Source organism: Callorhinchus milii, unplaced genomic scaffold (assembly GCF_018977255.1).
Source record: "Callorhinchus milii isolate IMCB2004 unplaced genomic scaffold, IMCB_Cmil_1.0 Scaffold5, whole genome shotgun sequence".
NCBI classification, from domain to species: domain Eukaryota; kingdom Metazoa; phylum Chordata; class Chondrichthyes; order Chimaeriformes; family Callorhinchidae; genus Callorhinchus; species Callorhinchus milii.
Genome location: NW_024704746.1, coordinates 62,096,564 through 62,114,834, shown reverse-complemented (window position 1 = coordinate 62,114,834; position 18,271 = coordinate 62,096,564). Strand labels below are relative to the sequence as shown.

Sequence of the window (18,271 nt, the reverse complement as noted above, 5' to 3'; positions counted from 1 at the left end):
ATCTGAGGACTTCATCTAAAAGAATTCAAGAAATATCATGGGTGATATTTATTTAATTTTTTTTAGTTCTCAAAATATTGCAACCTTAGGGGTAACGGTATAGTCCTAACTTTTGCTTCACCATTTTTGAGTTACGTGTCTGAAGTACTTTCAAAAATATTCTACGTATTTTACAGTCTGTTTTCCCTATGCATAATTGAAAACCTCTTGTAGAGCAAACCTTTTTCTGTTTGTATGCTGAATTCCCAACCTTTCTTCAGTGAAATTTGCTCTAAAGGACCTAGTACCCGCTCTAAGGGTCTAAATCCAGCACCAAATTAGTTTTTTTTTCTATGTCCTATAGGCTTCATTCCCATGTTTATATTTTCTTTTGCTCAGCCACGTGTGTGACACATGCAGATCAGCATGATTTAAGTTTATTGAGACCTGGCAGATATCCACATATTCATGCAACCTACACAAGGATTTCCCTGTGTTTGGAATGGAACCCACTCTCTCTCACTGGAGTGACGCACCTGTTTTCTCTTTTGAATGTTGACTTGACCACAATAAATTTCAAATAGTTTCAGTTCTATTTCGCTTCCCTCCCTCTCCTCACACCTATTTTAACCCACATTAGTCCTGATTCCAGCTGCTATTATTACTGCCGAGATTCATCTCATTGGACACTGAATAGCTTCCAATAAATCATATGCTTATACTCTTCCTATCTCACATCAGCTGTTTATGTCATATCCTACTATCTGTCCTGGAGTGCCATTCATGAAAGTAGGTCACAGACAAAAAGAGTTGAAATTTCCCAAGATATATGCCTGTGATCTCTCCCATCTAAAGAAGCCAATAATCATGCTTTCCTCTAGTGGCATAGGAATATAGGTTGGAGTTTGTTCCTAGCAGGGCAAGCGATCAACCTTAATGATTCATATCTAGGCCAATTCATTGTAGGGAAAATCATATGCTCATGCAAACATGATTTCTGCCTGAAAGCAGTTCCTAACAAGTTATTCTTTCCTCGTAGAAATGGAAAAGATGACGCATGCACTGAACAACATTAAAGGACTTCAGGCACAGTTCTGCCAAACATAGGCTTTGCTACAAGGAAGTTAAATCCATAAGAACTTTGAATAAAATAATGGGAAGGGGAATCTTGGGGTAAACTCCCAGAGGAAGATTGGATGGAGATGTGGAAGGCTGGAAGATCCACATGCATTAGATATGTAGAAGTTAGATCGAAGTAACAATGGAAACAAAGGGTAGTTTCTCTCTAAATATCCCACAAGAACTTCTGCCATTCGAAACTAGAAAACTGTTAGGGTCTTGTTTGTGACACGTAAGGACTGAATCAAACTGAATTCCTAACCTCTATCAAATGCTGTACAAGCTGTAAACCTATTATATTCTCTGAGGATGGATCAAGATGATGCCTGTAAATCTGCAAGATGGGAGAGAATAAATAGGCTTCTATTGTGGGCATTTCTCCACTAAAGAAAAAAACATAAGTGAATGTTTGGTGCTGTGTGCTTTGTGCGTCCCTGCACTCTATTGCATCTTGGGACGTCCTCCCAACGTGAAAGGCGCTTTACAAATGTAATTTTGTATTGTATCTATCTGTACGAATCCCATTTCGTTACCTATTGGTAACTCTTGTGACTCTGGTAGGATTGACCTTGATGCTTCACACCACTGGGTTACAGAGCAGGAAATCAGCCAAGCTTGTTATGCCTCCTCACTTTCCAGACACCCCAGAAGAGGTTTACACCTACTGCATAATTGTGTATATGCGCATTCATGCAAATGCACCATGAGAAGGTTTTCCAGGATGGAGAGCTGTTGTAGGCAGGAGGGAGCCAGCCAGATGAAGATGAGCTAACTTGATTTCATTCACCAAAACAAAACACATCAGCTTACTTTGCTGGTGGAACACGTTAGGTCAAAAGATGATAGTATTATAAATAATATGCAATCAAATGTTTGAGACTTTGTATCCTGACTTAAATGCTTGGGGTACAGGAAAGATTGGTACATGATCCGTTTGTTTCATGCATGGAGTCTTTTAAACTGCTCAAGCTACCACTGAAATACAAATTTATACTTGTGCGTTTCGCATCAGGCGGAATCCACAAAACACTAATTCAGTCTTGCATGGAGCTTCTGACTTGCTTATTCCATTTGATTTTTCCTCTTTAGTTCCTCAATGTTTCTGATCCTTCATACAGTTGTCTCGGGCTGTTCCCTCGGATTGCCTTCAAAAATCCCATCAACAGTGAATAACAGCAGCTTGCATTTATTTAGCGACACTCACGCAGGGTAGCATCCCAGAACACTTGACAGAGTATGCTGAGCTGGGGGGAGGTGACTGTAGGCACGGTCGAAGAGGAAGGTCTTGAGGCGGAAGCAGGGAGCAAGGCAGATGGATAGAGGAAACGTGTTCCAGAGTTTTGGGCTGTAAGGGCTGAACATGCCGCCACCGATAGTGGAATGGAGGGCACGATGGATAGGCAGGAGGCCAGAATCCTCCTGCATGTCTCTCGTGTGTATCCAGTCATGATAATGCAATTCAAAGAGAAGCTCTGTATCCCATGTAATAACTTTCACAACATTTTAGAAATTCTTTCCTTAAAATCACTTATTGAGCTATCTGTTAAAAGAACAGAGGATTTCTAGTTAATTGATAGTTCACAAGTCTTTCACATACCTTTCCTCTTCCATCTGAGTGGAACAAAACATTGAACAGGAATTAAAGGTAAAACGTTCCACCAATTTGGGAAAGGAAAGATGAAACAAAAAGGCTATGGAGCGTAAAGGTTTGCATTCAATATAAAGCCCTCTTATTTATACTACATTTTATTATACCTGCTGCTTGTTTCTAAACCACATAATGCTGATAATCATCTTTGCAAATTGGAGATCTTGACTTTGCTCACAAGCCTGGGAACATTTACGAAAAAGGAAAATTATGTAGTGATGTACACAATATGAAATCCATGTTCTTACACTATAATAAAAGGGCAAATTCTGAAAGCAACTGTAGATACTTTTATCTGGATTCCTGTCTTCTCCATCATTATTGATGTGGCAAAACCAAATATTCAGTGGAGTGATGGATTTGGTGGGGTGGTAGTTATATCAAATAATAATAATAAATCAATGCAAAGTCTAAGGTTAGACATCAATTGTTCCATCTGTAGTTTTCCACAGAACCCAAAATTTGATTTAAAAAAAATCAAACTGAGAATGAATAGAGCTTTGATGTTTCACATAACATAACATGGAGTAGGCCATTCGGCCCTTCGAGCCTGCCCCGCCATTCAATCATGGCTGACCTTCTAATCTAACTCCAGCTAATAACCTGACCCTGCCTGATCCCCATATCCCTTAATCCCTTTTGCAATAAGAAATCTATATCTAGGTCTTGACTAAGCATCAACAGCCCTTTGGGGTAGTGAGTTCCATACATTCACCACCCTTTGAGTGAAGAACTTCTTTCATTCTGAAGACTGACTGATGGCAGAATGGACATACTGGAATCCTAATACCATTTAGTCAATAAATCACAACATTAAGCTCTCCCAGAAGCTTGCAAACAAGATTAGATTACACAGCATTTGCCAATTTATATCCCATGAGTTTTTTTGGGCTCTTGGCAGGGGTCTTGACACATGCGGAAACCAGTCACCATGCTTAAGAGTATCCAAACCAAATAAATTTCCATGGATCCCATCTACACGTAGCAGTCCCAGAGATAAATTGTTGGAATGGAATGCGCATTCTCTCCCTGGAGGCACGCATTCCTGCTTACCTAATTCTGGAAAGTATTAGGCGCAGGTTGGCAAGACCCAAGTCTTATGGACCCCAGAGTGTGCGTTGGGGTATTGCTGGAGTCTAACCATCTCACACCACATAGCTTGCCATTGATATCGCTGTCTGGCAAGCTTTCCTGCTGCTTGCCCAGCTAGGATCTCACTACTTGTTAGGGCTTTGGCTTGCAGATTTAACAGGAGCTGAGTGGGAGGACTCCCTGCCCCCAGTGACTGATCTGTCCTTGCAGGTCTTGCTGATCCCATCAGAATTTGTAGTGGTGCTGCATGGAGAGAAATGTTTGACAGAGATTTTAATGTTTGAAGGTCCCAAAAATAAGGTTCCTGATGGATCAATTTTAGAATGTTATAGAGGAAAGCTTGTAATGTATGAAAAAATATAGTGCCGACTGATTTCCTTTTAAGCAGCTTTCAGTACATGTACTGTGTCAGGGTATTGGCAGCACAGCAAAAACAGGCCAAAGAAAATGTCCACATCAGCAGATGTTTGAGCTCTCTGTAATTGTAGCTTTGTTTGACCATGTAGGTCAAACCATACTGATGTTGATGTTGTGCTGCTTACAGTGACAAACAGACTGGGGACTGAATACAGTAAGTATAAAGGTACAAGATGGGTGGGTCATGGAAGTAGAAAGAAATCGATCTGGAATGCACTGCCTGAAAAGGTGGTGGAAGCAAATTCAATAATAACTTTTAAAAGGGAATTAGATGTCTACTTGAAAAAAAAAATCGGAGGTTATGGGGAAAGAGCAAGGGATTGATACAAACTGGATAGCTTTTTCAAAGAACCGGCACAGACACGATGGGCCAAATGGCCTCCTTCTGTGCTGTGAGATTCTTTGAAAGAAATGAGACCTAGACAGTACTTGTGTGATATGAGACTGGCTGCAGCTCGATGAGAGAAATTGATAATTAAATTGATAGTCAAATCAATTCCTCTGAATGGGAGATGTAAGCATGAGGACCCTTCCCTTCAAGGCCTGAGTATCCCACAGTACAGCAACTGTTTGAACCATTTCTCAAGTAACCTTTAAGCTAAACTCCAGCAGAAGCCTGATTCTTTGAAATCACAATTTGAATGTTTTACTTTACAGTTGTTGAGTACACTTGTTGAATTGGTTTGGTCTAAGTATCTGTGATAAATGTTTAGAGTATACTTTCTGTAGATGTTTTGACCGCAGCATCAATAAAGAAATGCCATGTTCTTAATAAGCAAGAACTACTTATATAAATTGGCAATTCAGTTTTATTCATGCTTAAATTTTAGTGTGTTTAAATTTCAGTTTTTGTCTCAACGAGTGATGAGGTCTCCTGATTCATGATTTTATTTTAAAACAAATACTGTATTTCATATAAACAAAACGCAAAATACTGCAGATGCTGGAAATCTGAAAACAAAAACAACATTGAGTCATGGATTCGAAACGCTGACTCAATTTCTCCATACGTGTTGCCTGACCTGCTGAGTGTTCCCAGCAACTTCTGTTTTTGTTTACCGTATTTCATATATTCAGAGTTTTGACCTCTCTGGTATGTTATTTTGACTGCAGTTTTTCTCCCACCCTTCAGAACTCTTCCACAATCTCTCCACATTGCTGGCTCCCACTGCTTTCAAAACCCACCTATAAAAATATCTCTTCGACTGCACCTGCACTCTGCTTCCCTTCCAGCTTGATTCTCACTCAAACATACACATTAGGGAGAAGGGAATAGAAAGGTATCGGAGAGAGTTAAGGAGTGAGTGGAGGCTCATGTGGAGTATAAACACTAGTATAGACTTAATATCACAAAGGTTGTCAATGACTGATCCAATATTACAAAAAATGTACAGCATGGAAACAGGCCACTCGGCCCAACCAGTCCGTGCCAGTGTTTATAATCCACACAAGACTTCACCCATTCCTTTACTCCTCCGTTCTTTTCCCCTCTCCCTGATGTGAAGGTTTCTCCTCCTGTTTAATGCAAGCACACTAACTACCTCAACCACAGCTTCAGGCAGCGGGTTAACAATCTCACTCGTCTCTGCGTGAAGTTGTTCCTCCTATGTGTTTGGATCCCCTTGTTGCTATCTAACATTTGTATCCACTGGTTACTCCCCAACGAGTAGAAACAGGCTAGTTATATTAACCTTATCAAACCCTTTTTATGATTTTAAACACTTCTTTTAGGTCCGACCTCAAATGTCTTCTCCAGTGAAAAACGCCTAACCTATCCAGTCTATCCTAATAGCAATAACCTGTTAGACCTGGTATTCTCGTAAACCAAATGGCCTGTTTCTGTGTCATATGGATTATATAAATCTATCTATAAATGGGGATGGCACCTGAAAGCCGGATTTACTGTAAAGTGTATTTTATGATAATAACCTTTGCATTTGATATAACGCTTTATCACGTCGTTGAGACGTCTCAAAGCACTTCACAGAAAGTGTCCAGAGAGTGGAGTGACTGTATTTTGTGGGTGAAATGCGGCAGCCATTTGCGCATGCCAGTGTCCCATAAACAGTTACGGATTGAGTGAGTTTTTTTTCAGGGATTATTACTCCTTTGTAGAAGAAGGTGACCGCAAATTTTGAAAGCAGCATTCTGCCACAAAGAACCATGAAACGAGTTGACCAGGACACCTCTTTTTGAGCTTTTAATGGGCACAATAATTCCAAATCATATGATTTTCATTTTGTATTTGTTTTGATGGTTGAAGATGGGGTTAAACATTTTGCCATTAGCAATTTATTCTCACATCCTCCATTTGATGTAAGAATGAACCGGGTTGCCTGTGGGTAGTTTTAAGATATTGATGTCATTTCACTCATATCACCTTCCCCTATTCAAATTATGGCATTTTCTCTGCATGGACACTCCCTAGTATCAACGCAAGGCACTCCCTTTACTGTTTTCTGGCACTACCTCTGCTTGCTAAGACTCATTAATACCTTTGTCACACCTATGTTAACCATTTCAATGCTCTTCTCACTGGACTCTAGCTAAGCTCCATTGGCTTTCCATCACAGAACGGGTCGATTTCAAGATCCTCACGCTTGTTTTCAAATCCCTTTACTGGCACCTCCCTACCTCCGACTTGCTTACCCTCCAACCCGCAACCCGCTGCCTCTGCTCGACCGGCTCTGGCCTTCTGCATGTCCCCTGTGACATGCAGAAGGCCAGAAGCCAGTGAAATATGAAATTGCAGGAAAATTGTTTCCAGAATTGCAACTGCACAAGTCTGTAATAACAGAAATCCTGAAAATAACAGCAGTACGTTTTTTATGCACGATTTTAAATTAGTGAGATTCATCACTTTTTTAAGCAGACAATAAATAACATGTCCTTTCTTGCTACTGGCAAAATGTGGTTCAGTTGTGGTATGCTACCATACCAAATAATGGGGAAGTGAGTAATTCTAAACTTGTCAGCAAATGGGTGGAATTTCTATGATGCAGATGCACCACAGTCATTTTCAGTAGTTATAGCAACAAGTGACTTGTTTTGCTAGTCTTGCTTAATTAGTAATGAGGCTGGATGTAACGTAAGCAAAGCAACCCTTTAAACAAGTTACAAATGGAATTAATGATCATTGTACTTTCTTTTCACAGCCTAAAATGCCCAATGCGTGATTGAGGGGAATAAATGGCTTCTAGAGTGACGGATGCTATAGTTTGGTATCAAAAGAAGGTAAGTCTTCACTGTTTTACTGGTTCATTAACCTGTATTTGTGGCATTATTTGTATTTGTTGCTCAGAGAAGCTCATAGAAAAACTAGACTGCCTTTGCTGCGTCTGTTTTTTTTAAAAATATACAGTACTGCACCTCTAGTTTATAACAATGTTATAGCATTTAAAATGCAGGTTTTGTGTTCATCCAGGTCTGCAGCTGTTTAGAGTGCTCTGAGATATTCTCCGAACATGAAAAGCTCAATATAAATGTAAATTATCTAAGGTATATGGAGACAAATTTGAGCTTTTAGGAGTTAAACTCTGCGAGAGAAGAATTCATGTAGAGTAGTGAGAGCAGAGAATTAATGGTTAGTGTAAAAGGGACCCATAAAGTAACATCTGATTTTCCGCTTCTTAATTTGTAATCTTTATACCTTTCGTGTACTAGTGCACGAATGTTTCTATGCTGCAATTGAGTATTTATTAATAATGAGTAGGAAATCTTTTCTCTCTTGGCATATCCTGCTCTTTGCCAGGCAGCCAGGTATGGATGGCATTGTGACTTCAAAGAGGTGCGCAGTTTTTTTTCTGTCCATGGAACATTTTTTTTTCTCCTGAAAGCATCCAGACTCCCTTTTTCTTTTGTTGACTATAGGGACCGGTTGCTTTCTGGTACCTCATCCTAGTTGCATGGTATTTGTGTGCGAGTCTTGCCTTTAAATTTGGGCAGGCTATTCGACGATGGGCTAGACTTGTCTTTGGCCAACACTCGTTGCACTCTCTAGAGGAGAAACCCTGCTTGATAACCTAACTAATTACTGTGGTCAATTAGTAGCCCCTTTGTTGGACGTACAGCATACTTGTAGCATAAAGCTGACATATCTGTAGTTCATGAGCAGCAGTGGTTAAGGAAGCTTATGCTTAAGGTATGCTGGTTAGTGTTCATCTGCCAGTGGCTCTCAAAATGGCCATGGCCCACTATTTGTTTCATTGCACTTGCAAAAGCAATTTTTGAAGTAAGGCATCTCTGACATAGTGTTTGGACTAAGTTGGAGAGATTTTACTTGCAGAGTGAGATGTATATATATTTATTCAAAAATGTCGAGAAGGTATTGGAAAGAAGCATTCGTTCGTTGAAATAGTTGAAATACTCTTGAGGAATGAAGAGAAGCATTTGAGGAGGTAATGTTTCTGAAAATAGTTGGTATAGACAGAGTGGAGGGCACGATTGATTGAACATAGTTTCATCTGGTCTCTCAGTATCAACCACCTGCCTTTAACAACTGAAAATGATCTATTCTCTGAATGAAATGTTTTGTGCCCATAAATGTAGATAATGTGCATTATTATTATTATAAATGTGCATGATTGTTATCCAGGCCTCATCTCTCTAGAAGCTATTTGAGTGACCAGATCATAATTGTGGGTAGGTTTTTAGAGCTCTATAATTTCCCTAATCATGGGTTATGACCCTCTTTCACTTCCTCCCCCTCCCTGTTCAAATGTTTGTTGAGAATTATATTAAAGTCCAGCGCTCTATCTTTAGCGTTATAGGACTACAGAGTGAGTGTTGATTTCATTTTCACAAATGTTATTTCGGACTGCAGTTCCCTTGTTTGTCCCATCTGAATAGTTGTAACTGTTAGCTATTATCTGTTGAATCAAATTGAGTGTTGTCAGTTAAGTGGATGAGCTTCAACAGAATCAATTATAATATGATAATAATAATCCTTGCATTTGATATAGCGCTTTTTCACATCTTCTCGACGTTTGAAAGCGCTTCACAGAATAGACTGTAAAGTGAATTGATTGTATATTTGTGGGCGAAACGCGGCAGCCAATTGCGCACAGCAATGTCCCACAAACAGCCGTGGATTGAAAATGACCAATTAATTATTGTTTTGTTTTGGAGGGATTATTATTAGGCGTGTGGAGCAAGGAAACTTGCCCAAGGTTTTGCCCTGCCTGGAATTGAACCCAGGTGTCTCGCTTGCAAAGCGAGTGCTCTAACTGAGCTACAGGTTACTCCACGATTGTCCACAATTGTCTTCCATTCAGAATCTGGACATATTTCCCATGCCCTTCAGCTGAATTTGTTGCTGTAGGTGACCACTAACAATTCTTCAGAACTCTTTGGACATATTATGTTGAGTCTTTTTTAGTTCATGCTCTGGGTTCATGCCAAATGTGGAAGTGCTGAATAAACCGCAGTGTTGCCCTGAGTTTAGTGCAGGTGGGTGGGAGAAGAAAAACGGAGAGGGCAAAATCAAAAGGAAGAGGCCACACAAGGAGCCTTTTAGCACTTTGAGTAAGCAGTGTACAGAGGCATTGATGGCAGTCTCACAACAATCTGCCTTTCTCTTGGCAGCAATGAGATTTTCAAAAATAAAAAAGTAAAAAAAAAGCTTTTCAAAAATAAAAAAATAAAAAAATAAAAAAGGCATTAAAATGTTTTTAACTTTAAAAGTATTTTAAGCACCTCTATTGCATCCAAGCTCGATTAAATAAAATAGCAAAAGTATGTCTTAAAAAACGAAGCATGCAGCTCTTAAAAAGATAAAATACATAATACTGCTTGCTGAGTAATAGGTGATTGTGAAAAGAATCCTTTTATTGTTATCTAACTTGCTGCAAAATTATTATTTTAACATGGGCCAATTTTTAATTATTACTCCTAGAAACAACATACTTTATATCACTATTAAATAAGATGACTGTTAATAGATAAAAGTGAAATATTCATATGATTAACATAATGATCATTCCTGCTGTATGATCTGAAATTAAATTAGCCTATTCCTGGTTTAAATGATCACTCCTTGCAGGAGTTTGATATACTTATTCTTGAGGGTTACATTAATTGTGTCCTATTTTGGGGTCCTATCTAAATTGGCTGTTGTGCTGAGTCACAAAACCTGGATTATATTCTTAATTTGTCTTTTTGATTACTCTTGGTTATAATCAGAAATAAATCTGAAATTAATTTGTAAATTTCTGACATTACACTGTAAGCATATTCCTCATTAAAAGCTTCTGCCAGACCGAGGTTATATATTGTTCTTTCAGGAAACGTTCTCTTGGTGCCAAAAAAACTTTCCACGGCAGACTGGAACTGTTGTCTGTATATGTGGGGAGCACTTAGTATTGCAGAATGATCAGGATGTTTGCTTCGAAATTTTCCTTACCGCTGCAGATCTAAATTTGTATCTGCTAATTTTATCACTTCTTGATGTCTTTCCTCTTTGGAGATAGTACAGAGGATAATGACCTCTGCATGATCACCAACAGTTTTCTTTATTGGGAAGCTTGCATTGTATTCCTGGCTTTTCCTTCCTCAGTTGGAAGGTTGGGTCACAGTTTTTACAGAGTCCCCTCCTTTCGAGATTTGGCACGTGATTAAGCAACTGAACATTGGAGAAGTTGCTTAATCGCATGGTGCACCAAAATGGTGGTTGAAGCAGATAGTGAAGGTACATTTAAGAAGCTAGACATAAAGATGAGGGAGAAGGAAATGGAGGGGTATGGAAGAGAGTAAGGAGTTGGTGGAGACTTATGTGGAGTATAAACATTGGCATGGACTGGTTGGGCTAAATCGCCTGGTTCTGTGCTGTACGGTCTATGTAAATCTTATGTAAATCCCTACCTAATTCCTGCACATTGATATAATTAAAATAGCTGTATACAGAACCTTATACACACAAGTAGTACTTTTTTTTGTTTTTCATTCTTGCTTTAAAAAGTATATCTGTTGTGATAAATGTACCTTTTTTGTTCGTGCTTACCGCAGAACAAAAGCACATTTAAAACTTGTCATTAAAAAAAAGTCCTTGCATTTAATTTAGCACCTTTCACAATACTTTAAGCTTGTTGATTCGTTCTTGTTGCATAAAAGAAGATATTTTCAGTTGGTATGTAAGGACTGTACTTCTGTCAGAACAAACAATTATTAAATTTTATGTGGTTTCATTTTTGTATCTTGTTGTGTCATTTATTTCTTAGCTACGTGTAGAGCCATGAATGAAACAATTGGGTGTTTTGCTATTTCACTAAGTTTAAAATGTGATTTTTTTAAACATGTTAATGTTCTTGTTCTAGATTGGAGCTTATGATCAACAAATATGGGAAAAATCTGTAGAACAAAGAGAGATCAAGGTAATTTTCATTTCTAAATCTTTTTATTCTAATTCTTTTGGGGCTAATAGCCTAAGGAAATACCATAAGTGAAATACCATAAGTGATCACATAACCCAAGATAATCCTGCAAATTTGATATAAAGAGCGCCTTAGTTTTCATGGAACTTTATACAAATTAGCCAATTTTCCCATCACTGATGTCACAAATCAGCAGCAAACACCGCTCTTCTCAAACAGTTGAGAAGTTAATTAACATTTTATATATTTTATATATTATGTATTTCATATATTAGNTTTTTTACTGTGTTTGTGATCTATTTTTGGACGTTGTGATTAATAAATGGTGCTTGAATCCCTGGAGTACTAAATGGGATAATTTGATCAGCTTCATAAACCATATTCATTGTACCTCACTGCTGATCGTGGATCTATTATTGTTTAAATGTTATTTTACTTCAGTCTTTTTGTATAATAGATTTGTGGAACTGTTTTTCCTCTACACGTTTGAAAGGTTATTTTCAAAAGAAAAGTTAAATCCATTTCATTTTAACCCATTCTTTCTTCAGAGCAGATGATAAATCTCCATATAGTGCAGTTGTATTAGTAATTGCATGAATGATTCACTTAGTTGAGACGTTCTTTTATTGGAAGGTGAGGGCATTCTGACCAGTGGGCTTCTAGGGCTCAAAATTCTCCTAACTTTAGCTGGACATTTTTTGTCTTAAAATTATGCAAAGTTTCTACATCTTGCTTTAACTTGGAAGCCAGTGTTCAAGATTGTTTACAAATTAAGACTGAATTTTTTGAATTTTCCATTATCTTAACTTTTAAGACAAAATAGTCTTATTTTCTGGTAGGCTAAGACTGGTGGAATTTTGGGCCTTCATTCACTATTCATGGTTCCCCATCATCAGCTGATAGATATTCACTTTGGTGGTCCTCAGATATTGTTTCATCTGCCTGAGTAATTAGAGGAATACTGATTCATTATAGCAGATTGAGATTCAACCAAAGGTCCTCGCATTGCACAAGTACTCTACTGCTAAAGCAACAGTTCCGTGCAACCATTTTAAAATCATCTTGACAAATTCATTATTACATTGTCAGAATATTTAGTTTCTTTGTTTGAATTATGTCGTATTGCTTTTGCTCATATGTTAATTTCCAAGTAGTCACCTTATACTTCTAGTTTTGCTCTTCCTTCTTTCTGGTGCTATCGATACTGTATGCAGTTTATTAAATTGGTGAGTACCCCAGGAAGTGGTTTTATGTGCTGTGTTGTATACTGCTGTGGCCAGTTGCATTGATGCCCTCTGACCTGGTTGTTTTAACACTTCTGGTACTTATTGTATGACTTCCAAGGTAAACTGTACTAAAAGCATGGGGTATGAGCTTCACTGTAGGATTTTCTATTAAACACAAGAGCATGGACTTTGTTATGTATAGGACAAGTGGTTGTATGGTATTACGAAAATATGAATAGTTTTTGAACAATGCATCTTTTTATTTATTAACAAAAAGCTGTGTGCTGCAAAATGAATATTTTGAAGCCTACTGATGTGTGTGATCTCTCTCAAATTATCAATTTCAAAACCAGTGTAGATTTTGACAATAATGCTCTGGTGTCCTGTTTGAGGAAATTTGGGCTAAGTTTACTGCATATGCATCCTGTACTAAGCATTAGTTGATGTGAATGGAGACACTACTTCAACATCCTAATATATTGTTTTCAGCTTTGGCCCAAGACATATTAATTATTGCGACTTTTTTTGGACTCTGTTGACTTGCTGGAATATAGTTTAATGGGCACTGGCAGTCCTCTGCCTCACCAAAGTGCCAGTACTTTGCATGTGAATCTAAACAATGAATGTTGGTAGGGTATTGAACCATGAAGGACATCAAAGCTGAACTCTATCCTTTTCTAATTCAAAATCCACACACATGTATTTTTGAGAAGACTCATTTTTTTTTCTATCTCTCCCTAACCCAGTGGAGCTGAGGCAAATTTTAACACCTCAGCTGAGATCAGCTAACTCAGCACAGACCAGGAAATAAAGCTACGATTGTCTGGAGGACTCAGTGCAACATTAGATAGCGCCTTTACCGACTGAGCCAATAAGGCATATCATATGCATGTTCTCTCCAATATGTTTCACATTCCATAGATAACCTAGACTTTCTGTGGCCAACGTTTTTGGTCGGCCAACAGAATAAATGTTCTTGATTGAATATTTCTTGATTTATGTCATTAATCAAGAAATATTCAATCAAGAAAAAAATGACAATAAAACTCTGATTTAAAACAGATTTATCCTAGACTAGTGTGAATGTTTAGGGGGGCATGTCTTGTTGGCCCCATGGGCCATGGGTTGGTCACAACTGACCTAAACATTCAATTTCCTTCTCATACACTGCATTCCATGACCAGCGCATTTCCTCACTTGGTTTAAGATCTGTTGACAGCATTTAACAGCTATTCTGTATGTATATCTAATACCATTTTGATGTGTTGTATCAAGACATGAATGGTTGATATTCATTAATGTTAAATGAACATCATTCTTGGGCGATGTGTGCATCCACTAATTGAATTAAGAATGTTAATTGTGGTGTTCAATTGGAATGACGCGAACACTAGAATTGTATTGTTACCTTCCTTTGTTTCTGGGAAAAGGTAAATTTTACACTATTACAAGCAACTGGTGCTGCCAGATGTTGCTCTCCATTTATTGCAGAAATTTAGTGCGTACAATTATTTTTCTAGTCGTATTCCTATTGTTATATACCACTGCAGCTGGTGCCTAGCCTCTTCATGCTGGGCTGTGGTTCCATGGGCACTAAAACTACACTAGGATAACAAGGGTCTGTCAATCATGTTAATGGAATATAAGGCTTTGCAGCACACAAAACTAAGATAAGGTTATTATTTGAACCATAGCTTCATAGAGCCCAGTTTGTATACCTGCTGACCTTTCTATGATTTCCATGGATGTCAACAGTTGCGTGCCTAACTCAAATGGCCATTCTAAATATATTAGGGTACATTGTCAATGTTGACAGATTATTGAACTGGAAGACCTCACAACAGATCATTTGCTCAAACTACGTGTGTCTGTCTATATATTTATATACACACACTCACACATACAGACTTCTGAGAAGAGGTCACTGAATTGACACTATTGCTAAAGAATGTTTTGTATGATGGGAAAGTTGTGCAGGACTAGAGCTACTTCCTAAGGAAGTAGAGGTACAAGTGGCCACTTTCCATACTCAGGAATTAAATATATTCTTAGTCATCAGATAACTTGGTTAACAAGCTCACCACCTTAATGACTTAGAACTGTTCTCAGGCCAAATAAAACAAACCACACAGTATTAAATCAATAAGCAATGAGGTATGAGGCGTCTAAAGGTTGAGTCTAGATGTTATCCATTCTTATATCCATTCTTATAGTAGATCATTTATATTCTGAGTAGATAATCTTGGCTTTCCAATCTTTTGGACAACGGTGAACCCGCCACTCTTTTCATCAGAATACTGTCTCTTCGTGTCTAACAAAGAGAAAGAAGTGTGCAGTCTTCATCTCTTTTTAAAAGTAAAATGGTTCTCTGGATGATTTTTATTTATCCATGACCAGGAATAGGCTGGGACTATTTGTCATTCTATTACAGCCTGATTGTTTTGGGGCAGGTGGGGAAAATACTGTTATGTCAACAGTTCCACAAGAAATTACACTTTGAATCTATGTTTACATAGATAAAAAAAAAGTTGGCAGCAGCTATTTTTCTAAATTGGAATCAATCTGTTCCCCCAGAATGTCCTGATGGTCTAAACATATGTCTGTGTGGAACCTACAAACTGAAATTAATTGCTTTGAGAATGCTACCTGCCCACATAGAGGGTCTGCATTGTTTATGTGGGACCTTTGCCCTTTAGAAAATCAATCTGAATCAATCAATTCAGGGAAGAAGTTGCCAACCACAGCCAGGAAAACATATTTATTTATAGGAGGGAGTGATGCCTGCCACATGCAATGCTTCCAGATGAGAAAGGTTAAGGATTTAAAACTATAACTTACACCCATGGATTAGACTAAATTGTAGTGCATCAAAATATTAAAGATAATGAGAGAAAGAGCTGGAAAGTGTCATTTTAAAAAAAAGTGATTTCAATAAATGAATAGTAATGGCACAGACTCACGGGACCAAATGGCCCAGTTCTGTGCAGAAAATGTTTCTAAGAAAGGCTTTCCTTTGGGTAACTGAGACAGCTACCCTGTTTTTTTTTCTTCACTGAACTTCTAATCTGCCTGTAGGAGATCTTTGCACTACAAACTAGAATTTATAACTGTTTCCTGACTACAAGACTCAAGCTGTTTTCTTATCCACAGGGGCTGAGGAACAAACCAAAGAAAACTGGCCATGTAAAGGCAGACCTCATAGATGTTGACCTTGTAAGAGGTGAGTGGAACTTTTATGAATAAAGTAAGCAGCTGGACATGTGCATCGAACACAAAAATAACCATTGGCTGTAACTCCGCTTTTCCTAGAAATTGACAAGGCTGTTAAAGCTATGGATTTGGCTTTGAACAGATTAATTTCTAAACTAGGTCTTTGGCACAGGCGGCTGAACAGAGAATGTTCCATAAGCGAATATTTAGTGAGTTGGAATTTTCCAACTTTAATGGACTCAAATATAAATATTTTGATTCCCTTTTTGGAATTATTTGGCAGGGAAAAGGTGCATTAGGACATTGAATTATTTTAACATTAAAATGTTGGTGTCTCTTGATATGTTCAGAAAACTTTGGGGCATTTCAAAAGGCAAACATTTTCCATTTGATTAAAGTGGAAAATTCTAAATCCAGAATGATAACAAGTTGCAGATATTATTTTAGAGTTTCTTTTAATAGGTGGTAAAATATATTTATTGTACTGTGCCATAGGGTGGTTGTGAATTTGATGTGGATCTGTACTACTTTTCCCCCTCGTAGTGAGTTTAGAATTGCCGCCTTGTTGTCACAGGGTTAGATCAATGCACCGTTGCTACAGACAGAAACTGGGAGCCGCACTGGCTGCTAATGCTTAGTTATACAAGGTGTCAACAGGGATACCCATCCGCTCTCCAATTTCAACGATCTACATTGTATGTTAAATGAAACACCTTTTGAGTTCATCAAACTTTACATAGTTGTTGCGTGATGACACAGGCTGAATCATACTTGAAAAAATATTATTATAAAAAATATGCATCAACAATTTACATCATTCTGTAAATTTTGGAGTTGACGGGCTGAGGTTATTTCTCGATGACACTTTGAGTCGGGCAGGTTCTCTGGTTATTGGGGAATAATAATAATCCTTGCATTTGATATTCACATCTTCTAGACGTCTCAAAGCGCTTCACAGAATATACTGTAAAGTGAATAGACTGTATATTTGCAGGCAAAACAAGAGACCATGGAAGTGCAGAGTTTGAGCAATATTGTAGAAAAGAGGTTCCCAAGCTCTAGGTGCGGCTTGTGCTAAACTTGCTCAAGCTGTTGAGGGCTTCTGGCACACGCATGGAAAAAATCTTTACACTAAACTGTTACCTTCTGACCGGTTCAAAAACAACCATTCTCTTTTGAAACTATAGGGTCTGCTTTTGCAAAAGCAAAACCTGAAAGTCCATGGACCTCATTAACCAGAAAAGGAATTGTGAGAGTTGTGTGTTTCCCATTCTTCTTCAAATGGTGGATGCAAGTGACCTCAAGGTGCATCTTTTCGTGGCTACTCATTTTATACCTCCTTCAAGGTGAGTTGTCTTTTGCCTTCTGAACAGTCAACTGGTAACATTTAGCGATGAAACTACCAGCATTGCTCCCAGAAGAGATGTAACCTATAAGGTGTTGGGTTCAATCCCTAAGTCAGTGCTTCAGCTCGTAGTCTAGGTGAATTTGTTTGACAAGTTAATGTGCCTTAAAATGCAACTTCTTTCTTTATATTGCTTCAGGTTAACATAGAAATGGAATCTGTTTTCTTGTGCTAAAATGCTTTAGATAAATAAAATGACTGTATATTGCTCTACATGAATGATTTTCTAATCAATATTGATAAATGTTGTTGCAAAGAGTCTTTTGAATTTTTTAAAATCAATAACTATGCAGCCTACTAATTGACTATTCTGTTGTTTAGTTACAGCAATAGTGTTGTTTTGCACAGTTGAAGTTGAACATAATGTGCCCTCCACTGAAGTATTTGGACCTATCTGGCTGATGTTGCTGCTTGGGACAGTTCATTGCCAGATTGTATCAACTCGCACTCCCAAGCCCATGACAAACGGGGGCAAACGAAGAAGGTATCTTGTTAGTTTTGAGAATATTTCTGCATGTTCCTGATATTAAAATTGAATCTGATGTATACTTGACAATGGTACGTACCTTAACCTTTATTGCATACAAGTAGGTTTGCTTAGATTCACTAGAAATCGATAAACTTAGACTACTGGAATCTTAACCAGCTAAAAAAGCATAGTTTGCCATTGAGAGCACTATCTGACAAGCGTTCAGCGGCATGTTCAGCTATGCCAACCCGAAGCTTGAGAGTTTGGCTTGCAGGGCGGCAGTAGCTGAATGGGGAGAATCCAAACTCCCAAGGGTGTTCTGCCCCAGCAAGCCCTGCG

At 38.2% G+C, this 18,271-nt stretch overlaps 1 protein-coding gene across 8 annotated transcripts in view; it reads left to right on the top strand.

Moving 5' to 3' along the window:
* phtf1 (putative homeodomain transcription factor 1) overlaps positions 1–18,271 on the top strand; it is a 57,025-nt gene that overhangs the window by 14,584 nt on the left and 24,170 nt on the right. For 3 of the 8 annotated variants that reach the window (XM_007890907.2, XM_007890913.2, XM_007890910.2), the window contains 7 exons: positions 4,345–4,409; positions 7,411–7,489; positions 11,566–11,622; positions 12,837–12,848; positions 15,999–16,068; positions 17,246–17,404; positions 17,785–17,947. In XM_007890907.2, the coding sequence (XP_007889098.1) occupies positions 7,445–7,489; positions 11,566–11,622; positions 12,837–12,848; positions 15,999–16,068; positions 17,246–17,404; positions 17,785–17,947 (506 nt within the window). In that variant the 5' untranslated portion in view covers positions 4,345–4,409; positions 7,411–7,444. Of the gene's footprint in view, positions 1–4,344; positions 4,410–7,410; positions 7,490–11,565; positions 11,623–12,836; positions 12,849–15,998; positions 16,069–17,245; positions 17,405–17,784; positions 17,948–18,271 lie in introns of those variants that run through there. The other 5 variants (XM_042335080.1, XM_007890912.2, XM_007890911.2 and 2 more) reach the window with 2 other exon arrangements.